This window comes from Bombus terrestris, chromosome 1, assembly GCF_910591885.1.
Source record: "Bombus terrestris chromosome 1, iyBomTerr1.2, whole genome shotgun sequence".
Taxonomy (NCBI): Eukaryota; Metazoa; Arthropoda; class Insecta; order Hymenoptera; family Apidae; genus Bombus; species Bombus terrestris.
This window is the reverse complement of record NC_063269.1, coordinates 15,717,208-15,737,915: the sequence shown is the minus strand read 5'-3', so window position 1 is coordinate 15,737,915 and position 20,708 is coordinate 15,717,208. Positions and strand designations below refer to the sequence as shown.

The following is a 20,708-nucleotide window of genomic DNA, read 5'->3' as shown; positions in this document are numbered from 1 at the left end:
GTGTGTGCCTAAGATGTGTCGCAAAAAGTAAGCGATGACGAGTATAGTCATCAAACACAAAGTACGTGCGACTGTTATAATATAAAATTAAATTGTAATATTATAAAGTGACTTTTATTTTTTAATTTTATTACTGACAGTGCTCGTGATAACAAAATATTTCCATTTCTTCATGACGAGTGTACTCGTTAGAAACAGCTGACTGGTTAATTGAAATAATCATTCAGCTTATCACAGAAAGATTTCGCAAGATTAATTTCACGTGCCACGTTTTTAATCGAGATCTTTCGCTCGTGGGAAGTTGTCGATTTCCGCGAGAAGCTGCAGCGTTGCAATTAACAGCCCAGAAAGGAACCTCATCTCTGCCGTTACGAAGAGTTAACGTGTACACGCGTTTATCTCGATAACAGAAATTACATCGGTTCCGACCGCCTCATTACCACCTGTATCATAGTAATCATCGTGAACGCGTGTTTATTGGGAAATAATGTCTAGAGCAAACCAATAGGAAAACCAACACTCCGGAAACATATTTTTCAACCGACCCAAATAAATTGAAATTTTTGTTAGTCAGAGGTATGTCTCCGTTTTATACGAAGATATAATTCCTCGAATTCCTCGAATTTTCTGCCAACCTAAATTCAATCTTAAATTCTTTTCTATCTAACCTAGTAACAAGATGGATCTATTAATAGATAGCATCTACTAGCTTTTGACCGTCACTTCGTTCACGTGGACTGCTAATATACAGAACAATCTTTTCCTTTTGCATTCCATAGCTTAAGAGCTAAGTGGTTGTTTTATTTTTCTGTATTCGATCTACAAACACAGCCCTTCAATTGTTTTATTATACGTAACAGCTATTTGAAGATTTCTGGACGGAATTGTACATATATCATATATCGAAGACTGAAAATTAGAGTGGCGTAAGTCAAAGTTTTAAGCGTATATTAAAAGAATTATTCTTTTAATTTGACAGTTGATCAAATTACAGTTTCATTTCGGGATATATTTTATTAACTGCAAAATTCAAGCATTTTTATAATAATAAGAATAGAACAGTGCTTTATGAAAAAAATAAGCGAACTATGATTTTTAGACCACAATATGTCACCTGAATATATCAAAAGAAAACCAACAAACCACACAGGGTTAGACTCGAGTGAGATCGATGTGAAAGAAAGAGACCCGTTACATCGGCGTCGTAGAAAGGAAGTCGATGAAGTGCAACCAACCACGTAGAAGAGGTAGATGGCGAAAAACGAAGCCTGGAGAAGGAGGAAGTGATAAAACAAAAGGGGAGGAACGAATTCATCGGTTCGCTCTATGAGAACAAAAGTGACACGAATCCTAACGGGTTAACGTCTTTCCGTCTCTTACAAGATCGAGCATTGTCAAGTTCAGAACATGAGTCAAGAACATGACTCATTGATCATTCTATTTCTTCTGCTCTTGTTCTGGGAACACTATGGAAGCTTGCAGGAACTTGGCGAGTGTCACGAGTCAAAAAGTGGTGAAACGCGTTCCGTATGCGAAACACGCGTTTGCTGACGCATCGACGAGGATTCCCTCGATCCTGCGGGCCGATTAGGCCAAGTCACGCTTGGCAATGATCCGATTATGGTTTCCCGCGATCCTATCCGTCCGTTGTCTTTCGTTATTATCGCGAATTCGCGTCGGTCCGCGGCCTGTTACCGCGTGAACAAACGTGCACGTTCCGAGTCCGCTTCACGTTCTCAGGCTTCTTGGCTTACCTTGGATAATCACAGAGAACCTGGGGTTTCTTTGGCATAGGGAACGATGTCTAGACCAGAAACGTGTGTGGACTGGAAATCTTTAGGGTAATCATCGAAATCTTGTAGATCAAATTCTGATCCAATGTGGAAAAATTTGTTATTTTTGTCTCTACCGAGAGAAAACAACAAATTTCGAAAGCTTATTTCTGTCCAAGATGTCTGTTTTCTTCATATTTGTTAAACATTACAGATTTTTTAAATCTTCTTTGTTTCCCTCGCATGTTATTTTTGTTATCCAGCTATAATTTTTTTAGAAGGACAATTACTAAACGATTTTTATAGATGTTTCGCTTTGGAAGATGAACGAACAATAGAAAATTTAAATTCGACGATAAAAGAATTAGCGGGGCGACGCAAATAGCAATATGCTAAAATGACAATATTCGTATTGCATGATTTTGTGATGTATGTTCACAGGCAATTATTAATGCAATTATATTTCAAATGCAAATGAAAACCCAAATATCGAAGAAGCGTTGTTATATCCTATATGCCAATTGTAATATAATTTATATCTATCTTATCTCTAACACTGCAAATAACATAAAAAAAAGTTGTTTCTGCAGAAAGCTTTTTGCAAAAATAAATAGAAAAGTTAATGAAACCAAACAACTTTGCGGCAGTATTTGAAATTAGCATACCTATTCAAATATATTAACATATTCATAGCATTTAAAGTAGTTATTAGAATGTATCTAAACTGGTCATTAGAATGCATTAGAACTTGTAGACTATTAATTTGCTTATGTCATCGGATAAATAAAACGTGTCTACGAGAATTGCACTGCTAAACTTCCGAGTACATAATTCTAATTTTGCCTTTAATTGATTTGTATGTCTTTACATTGGAATATGTGTAGTACATTCATCTATATTGCCTTTAATATTGTATAAACAATAATTAAAATAGTTATCTAAAATATTATAGAATTACAGAATTTTGGAAATATCTTCTTTTTCAAGTAGAGAAAATAGTTGTTTTCAGACAACAAAAAATAATGATTTTGAGCGTAAAATTCTAATATTTTGAAAATATATTATTAAACTAATAAAAATGTTTTCTTCTTTTTGTTCCAGATACGCGATCGTATGGCTTCTAACAGTGGCAACGCTTCGATGTCAGGTAGATCAGGCACAAAAATGACTATTTAAAATTTTAATCTTTTATGAAGACTAAAGTTAAAGGTAAATTTTGAAGGCAACGAATCACGAGAATGGAGAGGGCGATGGAAACGCGGAAGACTCTGTGTTGGACGAGACAACCGAGGATTATTGGGCCGGAAGTGGATCTGGTCCCGAGGATGACGACTCGCTTCACAATGAAACCAGGGAAGCGTTAACGCATGAGGCCAGCGATCACGATGCTGTGAGTATTTTTACGAAGTCGAAGTTGATTCGACGAAGCGTCAGTTCCATGATGCATATTCACGTAGCAAATTCTTCATCTTCATCGAATCATTTTCACCTGAATTGCGCCGGTGATGTCTATAGCATAATTTACCTCAATTTTTTAAGAACATTGGTAGTCCTTGTATAAGGAAACTTAAGAATCTTTTTATTCAAGTAAAAAGAAATTCTTTGGTTTACTATTGGCTACTATTCATTTAGCAAATTCTTCATCCTCATGGAATCATTTTCACCTGAATTGCGCCGGTGATGTTTATAGCATAATTTACCTCAATTTTTTAAGAACATTGGTCGTCCTTGTATAAGAAAACTTAAGAATCTTTTTATTCAAGTAAAAAGAAATTCTTTGGTTTACTAGAAGAGTCAATTTTGTGTATTTGCAAATTTTCCTATATTTTAGAACCATGATTAGATATCATGATCTTATCTAATAAAATTATATTATTTGACACAAAAAACTATTATAATCCTTTAGAATTTTGATTAGAGACGTACAAAATTTAAAGATTTTGCTTAAAGTTAAAGATTAACCCAATTGCGAAGGAAAGAAGATTGAAAAATGTTCTCTGTTTTAATAATCTGTTGCTTTAAACCGATTTCCTAAAAAGTTTAAATTTACCATTTATATCATTCTTTTAGCACAGCGGCGATATATTTTCTGCATCGATTATTTGTACGCTAGGAAAGAAGATAAGCGATTGACGCGTGCTTGACTAGTACGCCGAAGGTTAATCCCCCTCATCAAGCGGTTCTATAGAAACGGCTGGTTATTTTTCATTTTGTGAAGTGATAAATCATTATTTTCTAAGAATCTACACATTGCAAACTTGGACAGTTTTTTCGGACGATGATCAACAACATTTTTTCCTACTTGGAGTATCCAGTGAACGCAATACCTGTGCATCAACGAAACAAATCACAACAGAAGAAACTATAAAATGCACCGATGAACGTATTTTCTGTAATCTTGTACAACCACAAGAGAATTCTTCTGGTTAAGACCGGGAATTACGGATCACACGGAATTCGCAAGAAACATTAAACGATAAGATAATCAGGTTTGGTTGATGAACAGGTGTAGGTCAGGGACAATCTCCGAGATACGATAGGTACGTTCACCTAGCTCTCATCTGACCGATCATAGCTCGACTAATGACTTTCGTCGCCCTAACCACGCGACCGTTAATCATCGCATGAGCGCTCGTGTCATGATGAGACTCGAGAGACCATCGACAACAGCCCGCAGGAACATCTTGTCTTAAAATACGCTATCCACGGATGTCACGTCGAGTTTACTATGACACGTAGTCGATCCACAATGATATTTAACGAAGAAGACGACTGAAGGTATCTCAAGAAGATAAAATATCAATGAAGATTTGATCTTAAGTATCAAACATAAGAAATTATGTAGAAAATCAATATTATTAAAAAGGTATTTTTAAGTCTCAAATTCTTCCTTTTCTCATAAGGTAAAAAATTATCGTCTTTCAGGAGAAGCATTCCAAGTATTCCTGTTATATCGAGCGATTTAGAATATATTTATATTATATTTAACATAGCGAATTAATATGTTTAACTATAAAGACAATGGAAGAAGATACTTCGAGAAAATAAAATATTAAAAATCTTTTGAGTTTAAATAGGCATCGAGCATATAAAATAAGAAAATTGCAATTTTCAAAAGGATATTTATGAGTCTTACAACATTATATTTTTCACAAAATATCTAGTTCCAGAAAAAATATTTCTAACATTCTCATCAGATCGAATTCATTATGATAGATATTTAGATAAATTTGCTACGATAGAAGATTCAGAATTATATTTAACAATGAAAAGGATAGAAAATTTATTGAGATAATTCAATAAAGTTTTGATCCATAGGATGATCTATATTTTAAGCATCAAGCACTGACGTTTCAAAATCACAATTTGTAAAAGGCCTCACTTAGGTCTCAAAATTCTATTTCTTACAAGAACAAGAAATTCCTAAAAGCCGAAAAGAAAGATCTAAACGATCCATTTACGTGGAAACCGAGCACTTTAACCTAACCCTGTTGCCAAACACGTTGGACGTTCTACCTCGCGAGCGTTTCTCAAAACGATACTCCTAAAGACGTTTCGAAGTATCCTCCGGCTTCCCATAAAGCGAAGAGACAAGATACCACGAAGGAGCGATGCTGTTAACCATTCTAGTAGCCCATAAACGCCGCTCAAGTTCCAGAAGAAGTTCCAGAAATGTCAGAAAAGTGGAATCCATGAAAAGCTATAATCTGCCAAGAAAGAGAACAAATAGGAGAACGAAAAGGAAAATGACGAGAATGCTGCGTGTAAGTTGCTCGCGCGGAGAGCTGATTCGGGTGGAGAACGCACGAACTGGAATCCGAGAAAGAATCTCAGCTCGTTGTTAGAGCTGGTAGCAGACGAAGAAACGAGGTAAAAAGAGGCGAGAGATCGGCGAAGAAGAGCGTGTAACGACACGATTGTTTCCACTGGTACCGACATATGGAGGCTATTTGCAGTACTTTTTGCGTAGCCTGCCGTTTACCACCAACCACGTGCCGCCTCCTACCTGATCCGGCTCAGAGAGAATACTAGTGATGAATTCTGAAACATTTCGAATCGTTTGTATTATAGTAAAAATTTCCAATGACTTCAAACATGATGCAAAATTTAAATCTTGATTGTCTTAGAAGTCTTGACCATCTCGATGGGTTGGAAAGTCTCGAAAGTTTGCATAGGGTTTAAAAGGTTGATGAGGAAGGAAGGGAAAGGCTTTTTTGAAAAATCCTGTGAAAATGACTTTCTATTATGGTTTCGATAATTGCAACAGATTCCAGAGGTCCCGTAAGACGACTTGTTCCACAAGAATTATGTTCTTTTTCGTTTACGGTGCATGTTGCAATCTGCTGCTCTTCTTATTGTTCTTTCTCCCCTCTGGGTTCTGCGTGCCGCGTTTGCAAGGCGAAACAGTCTCGTAAAACTGAAGATCAGAAACAAAACTGATATTCAGTTTCCACGATTCCTTATAATCCAGGTTACCGATCTCCGAATCGCGAAGTATTTTCTGAGGATTGGTTTTTAAAGATCGTTATAATTATTTTTCAAGATTTTTCGCATTCATTTCAATATAGTTACATTATTCTATTTGTGCTATAACACTGAGATTTTTAGGAAGGAAGTACATTGCACTGCGTCTCATAACCATAAAACCACCCAGAAACTTTTAATTTTTGTATATTAATTATATATTATATATTATGTATTATATTATATATTAAATGATAAGGTATTTGAAATCAAAGTTTGATTGTATTCGCTAAAGAGGAAGAATTTATATTCCTGTTTCGTAATTATGACACTAAAATAGCAGAATATTTTATTATACGAAAATTAAACTAAGAACACAATAACATGAAATTGTAACAATAAGTTCCTTAAGTGAACTTTCATAATTGTTCAATTTTGTAGATTATAATTAGATTTTCTCATGTTATATCTTTCATACCTCGTAGCTGTTCAAGAATTGAAAATTTATGGTAGTCTTATACCTATGAAACGCAGCTCTATATAAACTATATAAAAGAGAAGAGGTTGCAAATCATTTGGCTATTACGAAAGAAATTCACGATTTGAGGAGGGTTGTATAACATTGGTTTAAGAACCTCGTTGCAAAGTAGCGAGTATTAGCACCGTACTACGAACTGCAATAAGCATCTTCGACATAAACGCGACTTTTCTCTTGAAACATTTATCGGCTAACTTTGGTGCACGCTGGTAGACCCATAAGACACGTGCACCAAGTGATACAGAAAACGAGGAAGAGAAGAAGGAAGATTGCTGGAGATGGTGGAACAAATGGAAGTCACGGGTTACGCGACAAGCGAAACCAAGTATTATCCTGACGCGCGTGCATTGCAATCGTACAAGAACAAGAACCCGATGTTTCAAGGCGTTCACACAACACGTGAGGAACGAGCTTGCCAAGCGTTAGTCACGCGTCCATCGTACAGTTCTTTTCCTTCTCATCTCGTCGTTTTCCCTTTTCCTTTGTAACCACTTGTTTCCACGTGGGAAATTGCAGCTGGATCAACGGTAAAAGAGGCATTAAATCTCTGTTATGAATGGTGTGGGTCTATTTTGATGTTTGTTGTGCGATTCCCATAGTGTGATTTGGCAATTTAGTATTCCTGGTATATCATTATTTATTCATTATTCATTAATTTGTAAGTTTCGGTGATGACGTTAAGATATTTGAAATTGATTTTTGTCGATTCGTCATGTGACAAAAATTGTGTTTCTGCTATTAATAGATTATGAATAATTACGCAAATTCATAATTTTGCGAATATATCTGTCCAAAAAAGCAGAATTTTTAGAGGTGGATTATTTTACTTATGTATTACTCATATTATAGATATCTCTGCATATTATATATATATTTTACATATTTCTGTATATTTAAATTTTTCATAAATGCATAAACATCCGCAAACTAGTTATTATTTAATATAAAGCACTCGAAGAATTAAAATAAGAAGATAAGAGTATTATAGAAAGTACCATCTGAAATTTAAAATTATTAGAAGTCTAAAAACATAAGGAAAAATTGTGCAATCTGTAACTGGACTGTCTATTAATTGGAAATGGATTTCGAATGGTTTAATTCAATTTAGCTTTATTAATCGAGTTAATTTTGTTCCTTTCGCACGAAGGTTGTGTACGTTGGAGAAGGAGCAGCGTATGTACCAATACCATCGCTGAAAGGAAGACCCTTGAGCCCGAATCTTCAAGCTCTTCAGACCCTTCAGGGTCTACAAGGAATACCTGGAGGTGGAGGAACTGGAGTGGTTGGGGATGAGGAATGGAAAAGGCATCCGGAGACCTGGGATCGGGAACACAGGAGATACAGACCTAATACTACTCGAGTTCAACGTAAGTGATTTTGAAATATTATGAAACATTTTACCTTCAGTTTAGTTACCATATTTCCCAACTGTAAAAGGATAACAGTTTTTGCATATCCAAACAAAAACTTCTAACTATGCTATTGCACGATTCTCTTTCATTTAATTAAATTAAATATCTAAATCCTGAAACTAGGAATCTCCAATAAGAAAGCGAACGCTTTCACCCTCGGGGACCGTTACCACACGCAGATATCCGTTATTATTGCTACCTTTCCGAGTTGCGATGGACGTAGCTAGGAAGCGTTTGATCGATCGATCCATCGGCGTCGTCACTGGTGCACAGCTTTCTCGACGATCCGGCATTCGCGACGCGATGCGATGGCGAACAGCTACCGTTAGAGTGGACGCAATTAAAACGGTGTCGGAAACTCGTACGGCACTCCCGACACCGAGACACTACTGCGTTCGACACGTCCACTCATTTCCTTTCTCTTCACTTCTCTCTCGATCGGTATTATCCGCGTCTCTATAGCTCTCTATAGCTCTCTATAGCTCTCGAGTCTCCTTTCTCTATGAATTCCATTTATTTAGTTATAAACCGTTTGATACACGAAGGATAGTAATATATAGGAGAAAGATACACATCCTTAGACAACATTTGGTTATTTGGAATGTTTGGAGCGTTTTTGAATGTAGACACGTATGTTGTGTATTGTATTATATGATATTTGATGGATTTGAAAAAGAGTCATTTATAGTGAATTTCTGTCAGGTCTAGGATAAGTATCATTGCTTAATATATAGATAGAAATTGTTAATCGATTAAACGACTAACGTGGAAATTATTTTGATTAAATACAGTGTGCGACTTAAATGTTACTGTTAAACGAAGAAACATCTTTTATGCACCAACCTAAGGAAAAAGAATTTGATCTTATCTGGCGGACGTGACCCGTGAAGGTCCGTAATTCGCGAAATTGCGGCTCGCGAGAAGGCTATCCTCCAATAAATTCGTCTCGAAGGCGTTACTCGTCCAGTCTTCATTGTAATTTCCGAGATTTACGCTGTCGAGATTCGAACGAAACACGACTCGTAATTGCTGGAAGGTTAAGGCTGCACGGACGAAGGGTGGCTTAATCAAGAGGTAAATTGATACGAATCGTTAGAGAACGACATGACAGGTTCCCGAATTAGACGACTCGTCTTAGAGCATGCTTATCGATGATGAGCTGTGCACGTTCTCCAATGGAGACCGGCTTAGTCTCGATGAAGTCATAAAGGTTCTCTCTGCGGGAAACACGGCGGCCACCCGCGGTATCGTCGATTACGCGAAAGAAGGCCCATTAGCTTTAATGTATCCTCCTGTGCACGCTCGTTTCTACGACCTCGGGTCTCCATCTTCTCTTCTTTCTTCTGCTGTTCGTCGTCGTTGATGCAGCGTCTTTCACGTAAATGAACCATTGCGCTTCTTATTTTTGAAACTCGTACTCTCGTCATTGTGCTCATACAAACGATTTCGCTGTTGAAAATGAACGATGCCCTTACGGTTAAAAGCTAGATAGTTAAAACTTACTATGATTAGAAGTTAGATGATTAATGGATTGTTGGCAATGTTTCACTGTTCTTGAGAGTGAGATATTGCGCGTTATATTTAGTGGAATTGGAAGATTGGAATTTATCATAAATTTCTGTCAAATATTAAAATTTACAGCAAATATGTACAGTCCCTAGTTCGAACGAAAATGAGGATGAAAATGAGATTAAGTTAGGAAGATTTCAATTTTCGAACAACGTTGTTATGTATTAGGTTGTCCGAAAAGTTTCTTTCGTTTTATAAGGAAATAATAGACGCACAATGTTTTTTGTTTTATATTAGTTTATCGAATTATGCGCGAACATAATAATAGAGGTATAACGAAATGGATCGTTGTTCATCTATTATCGTGAAATGAAACGAAAGAAGCTTTTCGGACAACCTAATAATAAGATATTCTTATGTAATGACTTAACACGTTCGTTGCCCAGCGTGATTCGGCTAAGTTTCCTGCGGGCCCAAATCCGACCGCCGCATTATTTATCGCCTTCGATTTATTGTAAAGAAAAGATTATTTAGTTTTGAAATGGAGAAAGCGATAAGCTTTCCAGCTACAGTATTCCGAGGGATTTCATGGCAGATATCTCAGATCTTTCATTTAGTCGAGAAGTATACTTGTGAGACGTACATCAGTGATTTTTTCATCCTCAAAACGTTCAGTAAACAATGTGAAAATATATTTGAAAGTGAGGAGAGTAGTGATGACGGAGTCTACAACTATTGTTCGAAGTGCCCAAAATTACCCAAATGTGTTTGAAATGTTTTAACAAATACCATGCGATATAGAATAATATATTATCCAGAATATAAATTAATAAGAAGTATGGTATAATGTGTTTTTAATATTTTTATGTTCTATATCCTATATATCATATCGTATATTTAATTAACTCGAACAAGAAGAGCGTCGCCATACCTTGGTGACGGGGTCCCCACGGAAGTATACCTTGGATATGTGCGACGTGGCGACGAACGTGTTAATGTAACTCTAAATCCAGATAAAATATACAATTATTCACATACCACAGAGTCGTATCGTATCTCGTGCATAGATACAAAGAGGTAAACCAACGACGAAAGGAGTCACGGGCGAAATCGCGAGTGAAGAATGTTCGTCGTGACACCGAGATACTATACTTCTCCTCGCGTACTCGAGCGCGAGTATATCAGAGTTGCGTAACCGCTTCCATTGTTTACTCTCGGACGTTTTGCCGGCCTCTGAACACAAAGCACTTTACTTATCCGCAATTCTAATAAGTGTGCATACCGGTCGAAAATGGTGTACGCGTGCTGCTAGTGCAGCACGCGCACCTACCTACACAGTCACACTGAAGAATAAAAAAAGAAAGAAAAGAAAGGAAGGAGAGAGAAAAAGAAAACGGGCGGGAAACGTTCTCTCGACGAAACGTTGTATCATCGAGGATTACCTCGAGTGTGACTATCTTCAGCCTCCATCTAACGCCGTTCATCTTCCACACTCCCGCTGCATTACGTCGTTTTACGATGGAAACGGCTGCTTACCACGAAGAGCACCTATAAAGGGGCTTTGCCGGTTTACTTTCACTCGTCATCGGCGGCCGGTTTTCCGCCGCTTTCCGCCCACCGGATGGCCCCCGATTTTCCGACCGTTTCGACACGAAACACCAACGTTTCGGCATCGTGACTTCTCTTAGGTTCGCTGCCTTGTTGGAACCGTTTTATCGAAGCTTCCGATCGTAAAAGCAGGCGGCTGCTGATGACTCGTTCGTTATCGTGGAAATTGACGTTAATTTGGAAAGTACGATACGTGACTTTGGGAAAAGACGTGGAAGAATTTGAAGGGGATGTGTGTGTGCTATATATTCCGCTATTAATCCTTCGACAGTATGATAAAATGAAGAATTTAAAAATCGCTTATCTCTTAATCTCCGATATTTTCTGCGCTTTGGGCAAACCTAATAACTCATACGTTAACAATTTGACTGGCACGTTGGTTATATACGAACCACCACCGTTTCTCTTGTGATGCCACAATGGTCATTGATGACCGGAGCGCTTCAACTTCTTATAATTCTAAAAATTGAATGAAAATTGACAATTAGGACATTTTGAATATAACCGATGAATAGAAGATACTTGAAATAAAAAGTGCCCCATTGAACGATTAAACATTTTTATTAGAACATCAATAAAAAGAAAATGAGAACAAATCTTGCATCAAACGGTGCACTGTGTTAAAACACTATGGCGCCCTGAGTGGAATATGTGCAGTCAAAGTGTTAAGTATTTTATGTAAATTAAAGTTTCACATTTAAAGTTGAACATTATTAGTCATTAATCATCGGCATATGGGGTATGCAAAAACCAAACTGACAACTCAACCCTGACAAAGTTAATGTTTGGTTTCTTTAGAGTTAAACGTTGATCATATTTTTTTAAGAATGCTAAAAGCAATTCAACGAGTTAAGGACATAATTAACAAGATTAGTATGAACATGATTAACACGATAAATATTGTGCTTCACATATAAAAATCAAAAAATTTTTTATTTTATAATTTACTGAGAGAAATGTATAAACTATGTATAAACACAATTTAACTTCACACCAATTCAATCAAAATAGTGAAACAACTCATAGAAAACCAGCCATCTAATAAAAAAAACAAAATTGTGGAATGATGTATTTCTTATTAATAAAATAAAAATTTGTAGATATCGAGGCAGAGTGTCAGGACGACTACATGAAGATCCGGATCGGTTTCAACGGTTCCTTCACCGGGTTGCTCTACTCAGCGGGTAAGTAGCCCTTTGGAAATTAACATCGCGACATGAATCGTGGACGTGGCTGTGAGGATCCGCATCAAAAGACGTTCTATCACGTCCGCGTTGTACGACCTCACGACTTTGCCGTTCGCAATCATCATCTCTGCGGACACAACGCTCGAACTGTTACGATGCTGACGAGCTAATGGCAAAACATTATCGTGAAACGATCTCGCTGAAGTTCGCCACTAGCAAACAGAGATAGAGAAAGGAAGATGGAAAGAGAGAAAATTTTCCTTTTTTCCAAGGCGAGTCCATCCAGACCAGCATAGTCGAACCGTGCATTTCCGTTATTTTGAAAGAAGCATAACGCGTTGCCTGCTCTTTGCACGATGCACGCGATGCACCTGCAAATAGCTCGTCCTTGTTGGTCACCGTCCTCCTTCCAGACTATTCAGCTCTCTTTGAACGTTCCTCTCGATTCGAACAGGGTATAGATGATTATCGTTCCAGTTTTGCTCGATCGTTGTTTCATATTCGTGATTTTAAAAGCTAAAGGAAAACTTCTCTCACACGATGCGTGTTTAATTATTCAGAAATTCAACAATTAGTTCCGACATAGTCTAGTTTCTGTGTGGCAACATATAGAAGGAATGAAAATAATAAAATATAGAAGAAATTGCTCGAGTCTACAATCCTATCTCATGTACGTTACTTATGTAGGTTACTGTAGCACATGTAATTTTCACAATTTTATTTGTTTTGTTGCCAAGCTGTGTTACATGCTGTTATGGAACAGAATGCATTAATACACGTACATAGCTTGTAGCTCGTACAATTTTCCTATTAATATTAATTCAGTTCTACAAAAGACTTTGACCTTTTCTTACAGCTCTCAATTTATTAAGAAATTTTATTATTATATTTTTACTGTATCTGTTGTAAATGGTTTTGTTTGGTGATCTGGATTCGTTGTTGCGTTTTACATGATCCCAGTATGTGTGTTAATAAATATGTACCTGTAAACGTGGGTGTGTATACGAAAATTGCTGACAGTGAACGATCAATTTCAATTAAAGGCTACTCCTATGACCCGGACTGCATGTACGTGAACGGAACTGGCCGCGACTACTACGAGTTCTATATTCAGCTGAATCGTTGCGGCACCCTCGGCGAGAACACTCATCATCAGGACAGCCGAAAAAATCCTACGGTACGTAAAGAGAGCACGCGTGTATACTGTAACGTACAAAAGCCTCAGTCCATGTATTAAACGAGAATGTTTCACTTCTAGTAACGAACAAATAGATGACGCTATTTGTTAAGAAGATCTGTTGTAAATGACTCCATTAGAATTAAACCAGGGCTCTGTGTATTATAATTAAAAAAAAAAAAATTGTGAATCAGAAGAAACCACAAGTACCCAGTGGCATGAATAAAATATCTTAATATTGTTATACGTAATCTATATCAAATACTACAGTTTTATTAAAGATGTATCCCAAGACTTTCCAGCGGGACTACATATTTAATTGCCATTGTAAAACGAGTAACACAGATGATTTAAGACTTTTGCACAGTACTGTATAATAGTGTGGCGAAAGATAGATGGTGTGGTTCGTTACGATCACAGCGTGACCACTTGCCCCTTTTGACAAGGAATAATAATGATTAACGTGGACAAAAAAAAAAAAAAAAAAATAAAAGAATCGACTTGGCCCGTTTTATCTTTTATCTCGCGATCATCCACCGTCGTCTGAATGTTTAATGTCCCACGAGACTCGACATGTATATTAATATACGCACCATCCGTGCCGTTAGAGAACTTTAACGGACGCGAATCATAAATGCCGATGCTAATAATTCTGTTACGTTCTGCTGAGATTTATTAAACTCGACGTGGTTTATACAGGATGCACTAAAATCGTGTCTGTTCCTACTGAGTTGCGATCAGAAAGAGATCAAACGAAACGGAGGAAAAGAATTTGGATGAAGACGATATTCTGTTGACTCTTAAGTAGCTTTATAGATTAGCGAACTAGACTTATAGAATCGTTGAAAAGATAATATAATGAACATATAAAGCGAATAATTAAATACAGATCACAGATTTCCCTTTTACTTTTCTCTTCCTTTTCGATCTGGCCTTCATCTCCTTTCCTCTGCCTGTGCCCATTCTATTCTCACTGTTTCCTTCATTCCCATTCGATATCTTTCCTCCCTTCCCTCTTTCCTTTCTTTGTCATTTTTCATCCTTTTTTCCTGTATTTCTACTTTTCCTATTGTTAGTTGTTTTGCATGAAAAATTTCAACAGCATATCATATTTAATTTTGTACTAGAAAAATACAGTAGCGTCGGTAATATTTTAATGTCGACTCTTCAAAGAATTTCTCTTCGCTCTTCACACTCAGTTAACTCCACTAATACATAGTATCTAGCGCTTGCATTTCTTTGTAAACCGCTTTAACCAATTGATCGATGATCGATATTTCGTCTAAATGGCCCACTCACTGTGATTTTCTCCTCGCGATTTACAACGCTCGATTTCTTTCCACTGCAGAAAAACTTGATGTGGAACACGGTCACAGTGCAGTACAACCCGCTGATCGAAGAGGAGTTCGACGAACACTTCAAAGTGACTTGCGAATACGGTTATGACTTCTGGAAAACCGTCACCTTTCCATTCCTCGACGTCGAGTAAGTGTCTTATTAAATACCTCAATTATTAATACCAATTAATGATCCTTAATTAAGCTCTTCAAAGCGACTTGCAAATGTGATTACAACGTTTGGAAGAAGCGTCGCCTTTCAATTCCTAGATGTCGACCATCTTATTAAATATCTGTCAACTTGCAATGCCTATCAGTCATGCATAATAACAGTAAAACATTCAAAATTATTGTATATATATATTTGTAGTACCGTGTATTTTTTAACGTGTACTGTATGTTGTCCCACTGGTGGATAACGGGAAGTTGATGCCAGCAGAAGGCTCTAACGCGGATATCTTCTTTCAGAGTTGCGACGGGGAATCCTGTTGTGTTCACCCTGCAGCCACCAGAGTGCTACATGGAAATCAGATACGGTTACGGGACCACTGGAACTAGAGTGGCTGGACCAGTCCGTGTCGGCGATCCTCTGACTCTCATTATCTATATGCGCAGCAAATACGGTACGCCGATATAGCGGACACGCATTTTCGCGTTACGCTACTCTTACATCGATTCCATACGGCCGACAGTCTAACACTAGAACTATCGATAGTTAACACGAAGCTATTTGTACCAAAACCAGTGAAAATGTCTAGTTTTTAAAAAATACGTAATAATAGAATATTTTTGTATTTATTGATTTATTACTTCCTTACGGAAGGAACTCCATGTTATGTAGTACATTTTTGGTATTATTTATCCATCTGGGACCATAATCGACTTAAACGAGGGTTGACACATTGATAAAATTGGAGAACCAGTCATTTGACTAGTGTGGTATTTCTAGTTAGCATTTCTAGTTAGCATCTAGTGATCTAGCGATCGATCCGGAATTTTCCTCATAACTGATATCATATCGAATGATACACAGTACAATTTTTAAAACTGTGTGGAAAGTTGTAGAAAACGAGAAAACTGGTTAATTCGGGTTTGATAAACAGATTGTAGGACCCTTTTACATTTTGACAAGTACCAGTCAGCATTGATACAAAACTATTTTGAGTTTGAATATATAAAAAACAAAATAAAATTCATTATATTATTCTTTTAGTTATCGTTGCGAAAGTCATTACATTATTGCGGAAAAATATAGCATGAAATAGGAATTTTAAAAGAAAATTGTAAAATCCGTCAATTTGACTGGTGTGGTAGTTCTAGTACTAATCACGTGGCGCTACATAACATCTGCCTGGTGTTACTCCACAGGTTAACGGGATACCCAGGACCTTTGTTATGTACACAGTTTCCCTTCGACAAACTAAAATTAGAGTAGGGTTTTCTCGTTGGAGAAATCGATAACGAGTCGCGATTCCAAGTTGTTAATAATTGACAACGATAAGTGGTTTAAATATTCCAAGATACTAGGATTCTAAGTAGAATCGATATACTCAGGCTATTTAAGTTCATTAGGTTGGTTCAGAACGTTGATATGAAACTTGAGGAACGTGTAATAGTTATTAAAACAAGCAAAAACTTGTCTGGATAAACGAAAGTCTAAATATCACATATTTTCCTCAGTAAAGTCTTTCCTGTTTTATCGACAGCATAGGTGTGGTCGATACCATTGTTCGCTATATTTGACATATTTAATTTAGTGACTTTAATTTTTTGAAACATCCTGTATAATAGGAATTTTGTAATTTCAAGTATTAGTTTCAAATAGATTCTACCTGCAAGTGTTTGGTCGCCTTAATTAAAATGTAAATAAATAGAGATCGAACTTTACTGTAAAATTTAATAAAAAAAATTCGAATGTATATTAGGATAAACTTGTAAAATGAATATTTTTATATTCACAGATGGTTTCGACATCGTCGTGAACGACTGTTACGCCCACAATGGTGGAAACAAGAGGATTCAGCTGATTGATCAATACGGGTGCCCAGTGGATGATAAATTGATCAGTAGATTTCGTGGATCCTGGTCAGAGAGTGGTCTCTTCGAGACTCAAGTTTTCGCCTACATGAAGACGTTTAGGTTCACTGGTTCACCTGCTCTATACATCGAGTGCGATGTCAGAATGTGTCACGGAAGATGTCCAGTATGTAGGAAACGAATCGTCATACAATAGATCATTTTGTTAAAAGTCTTGATGTGAATTTATATGCCCGTTGTTATATGAATTATTCGTGATTGTACAGAGTCAACCGTGTCATTGGAGGAACGCCAAGAATGTGGCTAAACGTTCTTTGCCAGAAATTGGTGGCCCGTCGACGCCAGCGACGAGTTTGTCAGAGAACGTCAATCTGTTCCAATCGTTGCGTGTTCTACAGGAAGGCGAGGCAGATACGGAATTCTTCCAGAATTCCACTACAGCTTTCCGAAGTGGTAATTTCAGTAAATGATTCGACCTTAAAATATTCAATCCGTTATTCGAGTCATCGTTTAAACAAAACTGTGATTATTATGATTATTAACATTTTTATTCGTTTATATAAATATATTGATTATTGATGTCTTTTTTGCAGGATCTAGTGAATCCACGAACGACAGAGTGTGCCTTAGATCAACTGTTCTTAGTACGATCATAGGAATCGGTTGTGGCTTCCTCTGTCTAATGGCAGGGACGATATTAGCGATGTGTTCGAGAATTCGAAGACAGGCTAGGGAAAAACTTTTATCCGATAGCATAAGTTACATGACCCACAAGGGTAGGATCAACTAAACGCGGCCTCTTTGGACGTACAAGCGAATTTCTCCTCTTTTCCTTCTTCTTCGTGGCAACTCCATCGGTACAAGCGTATCGAAAGAATCACCGGGAAAATATCCTCTGTCGGTAATAAAGCGATCATTGCGTTTGTAAGAAGTGACGCGATCGGTAATAAAGCTAACCACAGGCTCGATCGATAAAAAAGGTATTTTCAATCGACGGTCGAGAATACAAATTGTGAGACGCAAGCAATACAAATGTAGCTAAAAATTGTGTATTTCGGTAAAGCGTGAGATAAAAAATGAATAGCTAGACAAATAGCTAGAAAATGAAATTAGAAAAGTCAAAGAACATATATTGTGATAAATACGATTAGGCGTAGTTTTCTATTTCCTTTTTGTTTGTTTAATAGCTAATTAACCGTCGATAACAAGCGAAACGTAGTCGGGTAGATCGTGAACGATTGAACTCGTGTTTCCTTTTTACCTAAACGCTGTTTCTTTTTATCTTTTTTCAATTGTAATTTCTTCGTTTATTTTGCGTACAAGTGAGTTGCCGTTCGTAGATAACAACGATCAAAGGCGAATTTAGAAGTCGAGGATTTTGCCACGTTCTCCGTATCGAACGCGCGATTGAGAAAAATATTTGATTACAATCTTTCTCGGTCGCGCGAACGTTACTACACGAGATCAAAACGAATGACTAGATATACAGTCGTTTAATACCGTTTAATGAGATTCAGTACTTTAAGTATGCCTAATAGCATTACTCGTCATATTCAGGAACATAAAAATCATCGAGGTCTCGAGCTACAGCTGAACAAATAACTGATCATACTTTATATGCATGCCGTAACTTATACAAAAATTTAGAACAACGACCTTTTTTACAATTTCAAATCATCCTTTCATAGATAACATTATAGTAGTGTTCTCTTATATTTTAGATTGTTGGAAGAATTATTTCGCTTATGTTCAAGCGTCAAGGTTACCATCTTACCATTGACAAAGACAGTGAATAGATATATCATGGGTAAACCATAAATATTATGTCTTTCTCGCTCGTTCTCGTTAGATGTACTTCTTTTTCAAGCGTGTGTGAATGTGTTTTTGGATTAACCCTGCTACATTCTTTCGATTATTTCTCATCTAATTGTATTGCAATAAGATTGAACAAAATACTAAAAAACGCTTTAATGGTAGATACTATTCCTGTTTGAACATCTTAAAAATATTATAAATTCTTTTTGTTTGCTAAAGCGAGAAAAAGATTGTGATATAAAAATTCGAAAATCGCAGCACGGTTAAGGTCATTATCTCCTTTGTGAGAATTTTTTATTAGAGAATACAACGAGGCGTCCAATGTATTGAAATTTATGCGAATACTACTATATCTATCATATTTCAGATCTAGCTGTATCTCAGAGATATAATAACACGTTTCATAGTCGAAGTTTCTGAATGTTTGCGAACGATGCATTTTCGTATGATATAAACATCGCTATGCAATAAACAGTTACAATATTTAGGTTTATATTTTATATGCATAATGATATATACTCAGTGTCCAAGTGTGTCTGGACTTTCTTATTTTTTTTTTTTTTTTTTCATGCTATTCTTCGTATTTTCTTGTTTTGTATTTTTCTCTTAATTTCTTCAATTCTCGAGAGGCAGGAGCATTAAAGAATTGCCAGAAGCCAGAGAACAGCCAGCGAGGATTAAATAATATTTTGCATCATATCGGGGGAGCCAAAGAAACGTAGCTCAGCTCTCGTCTTGATAATTTATTGCGAAACTTCGCCGAAGCATCCTGAATTCATCAATCTGTGAAATATTAATTTCCCCTCCTGGTCGTTCCGGAAATATTTTTTTCTACATGTTCTTCAGATATACCGCCCCCCCCTTCCATTTACAATCGACAGCAATCAGAATCCACCTCCTCGATCGAATTACTTGTAAATATAGCAGCGTATGATCCATAATATTTATAATTAAGCTCGAGTGTATCAAGGTTTCCAATAAACTGTAGCAGGAGTATTTATTGTCTTTTTAAATAAACTTCATCGACTCGTACAATTTTTTATTCACAAACAATGTTATTATGAAAGTATTATTATATTATCAGTCCTATTATGAAATTCTCTATTTATATCATTACTATGATAGTATTATACCACGAGTGATATTATTACGAAAATATTAGGTAGATATTATTACAAGTATACCTGTCTGTAATTATGAGCTTCTCCGTTCAGGGGTTTTTAAATTAGAATGTTCTAAAACAGCGTTTTTTGTGATTTTTTTAGAAGGGAAAGAAAGAAATGAAGTTTTTGAATTTTGAGGTATGGTTTTATATATATTTAACGAATACAAAAAAATTTTTTTTAGGTCTTGTCGCTGCAGTCTTCAATCGTCATGAGAGATCCACCTCGTAATTCTTGATTGAAACAAAAAACCAAAAAAAGGATTAAATTATTATATATTTTTCTTTTGGACGAATTAAACAAGTACGCCAAAAAGTTTATTTTAATTGTTGTTATAGTACCTTAAAGTTTTTAACATATTTTTAAACCCGCCAAAATTTTTAATTTCACAATTTTTTGTTAGTTCATCGATAAGGAAAATATATAATAATTTTCCTTTTTTGGTTTTTCGTTTCAGTCAAGAATTACGAGGTGGATTTTTCACGCCGATTATAATTTTAATATATAATAATTATAATTATAATTTTTTTTTACTTTAAACAAAATTTTTTTGTATTCGTTAAATATATATAAAACCATACCTCAAAATCCAATAACTTCATTTCTTCTTTCCCTTCTAAAAAAAAATCACTAAAAACGCTGTTTTAGAACATTCTAATTGAGGGCACCTACTTCATAAAATTTTTCTC

At 36.3% G+C, this 20,708-nt stretch overlaps 1 protein-coding gene across 1 annotated transcript; it reads left to right on the top strand.

The window, feature by feature from the left end:
• Nucleotides 1-1,088: 1,088 nt before the first annotated feature.
• LOC100643964 lies at nt 1,089-19,852 on the top strand. Its single transcript, XM_012313642.3, has 11 exons — nt 1,089-1,841; nt 2,874-2,919; nt 2,995-3,162; nt 7,922-8,141; nt 12,404-12,487; nt 13,534-13,667; nt 15,016-15,152; nt 15,473-15,627; nt 16,966-17,207; nt 17,308-17,494; nt 17,635-19,852. Exons 1-11 carry the CDS (start codon nt 1,801-1,803, stop codon nt 17,829-17,831), a joined length of 1,611 nt encoding a protein of 536 aa, XP_012169032.1. The 5' UTR covers nt 1,089-1,800; the 3' UTR covers nt 17,832-19,852.
• Nucleotides 19,853-20,708: the final 856 nt, after the last annotated feature.

What these genes read in the sequence shown, in the direction of transcription:
- LOC100643964 (XM_012313642.3), top strand. Translation starts at nt 1,801, where the DNA reads ATGTCTAGACCAGAAACGTGTGTGGACTGGAAATCTTTAGG. An exon ending in ACAGCCGAAAAAATCCTACG is followed by an intron (nt 13,668 to 15,015) that starts GTACGTAAAGAG and finishes TTTCCACTGCAG; the next exon opens with AAAAACTTGATGTGGAACAC. An exon ending in CTATATGCGCAGCAAATACG is followed by an intron (nt 15,628 to 16,965) that starts GTACGCCGATAT and finishes TTATATTCACAG; the next exon opens with ATGGTTTCGACATCGTCGTG.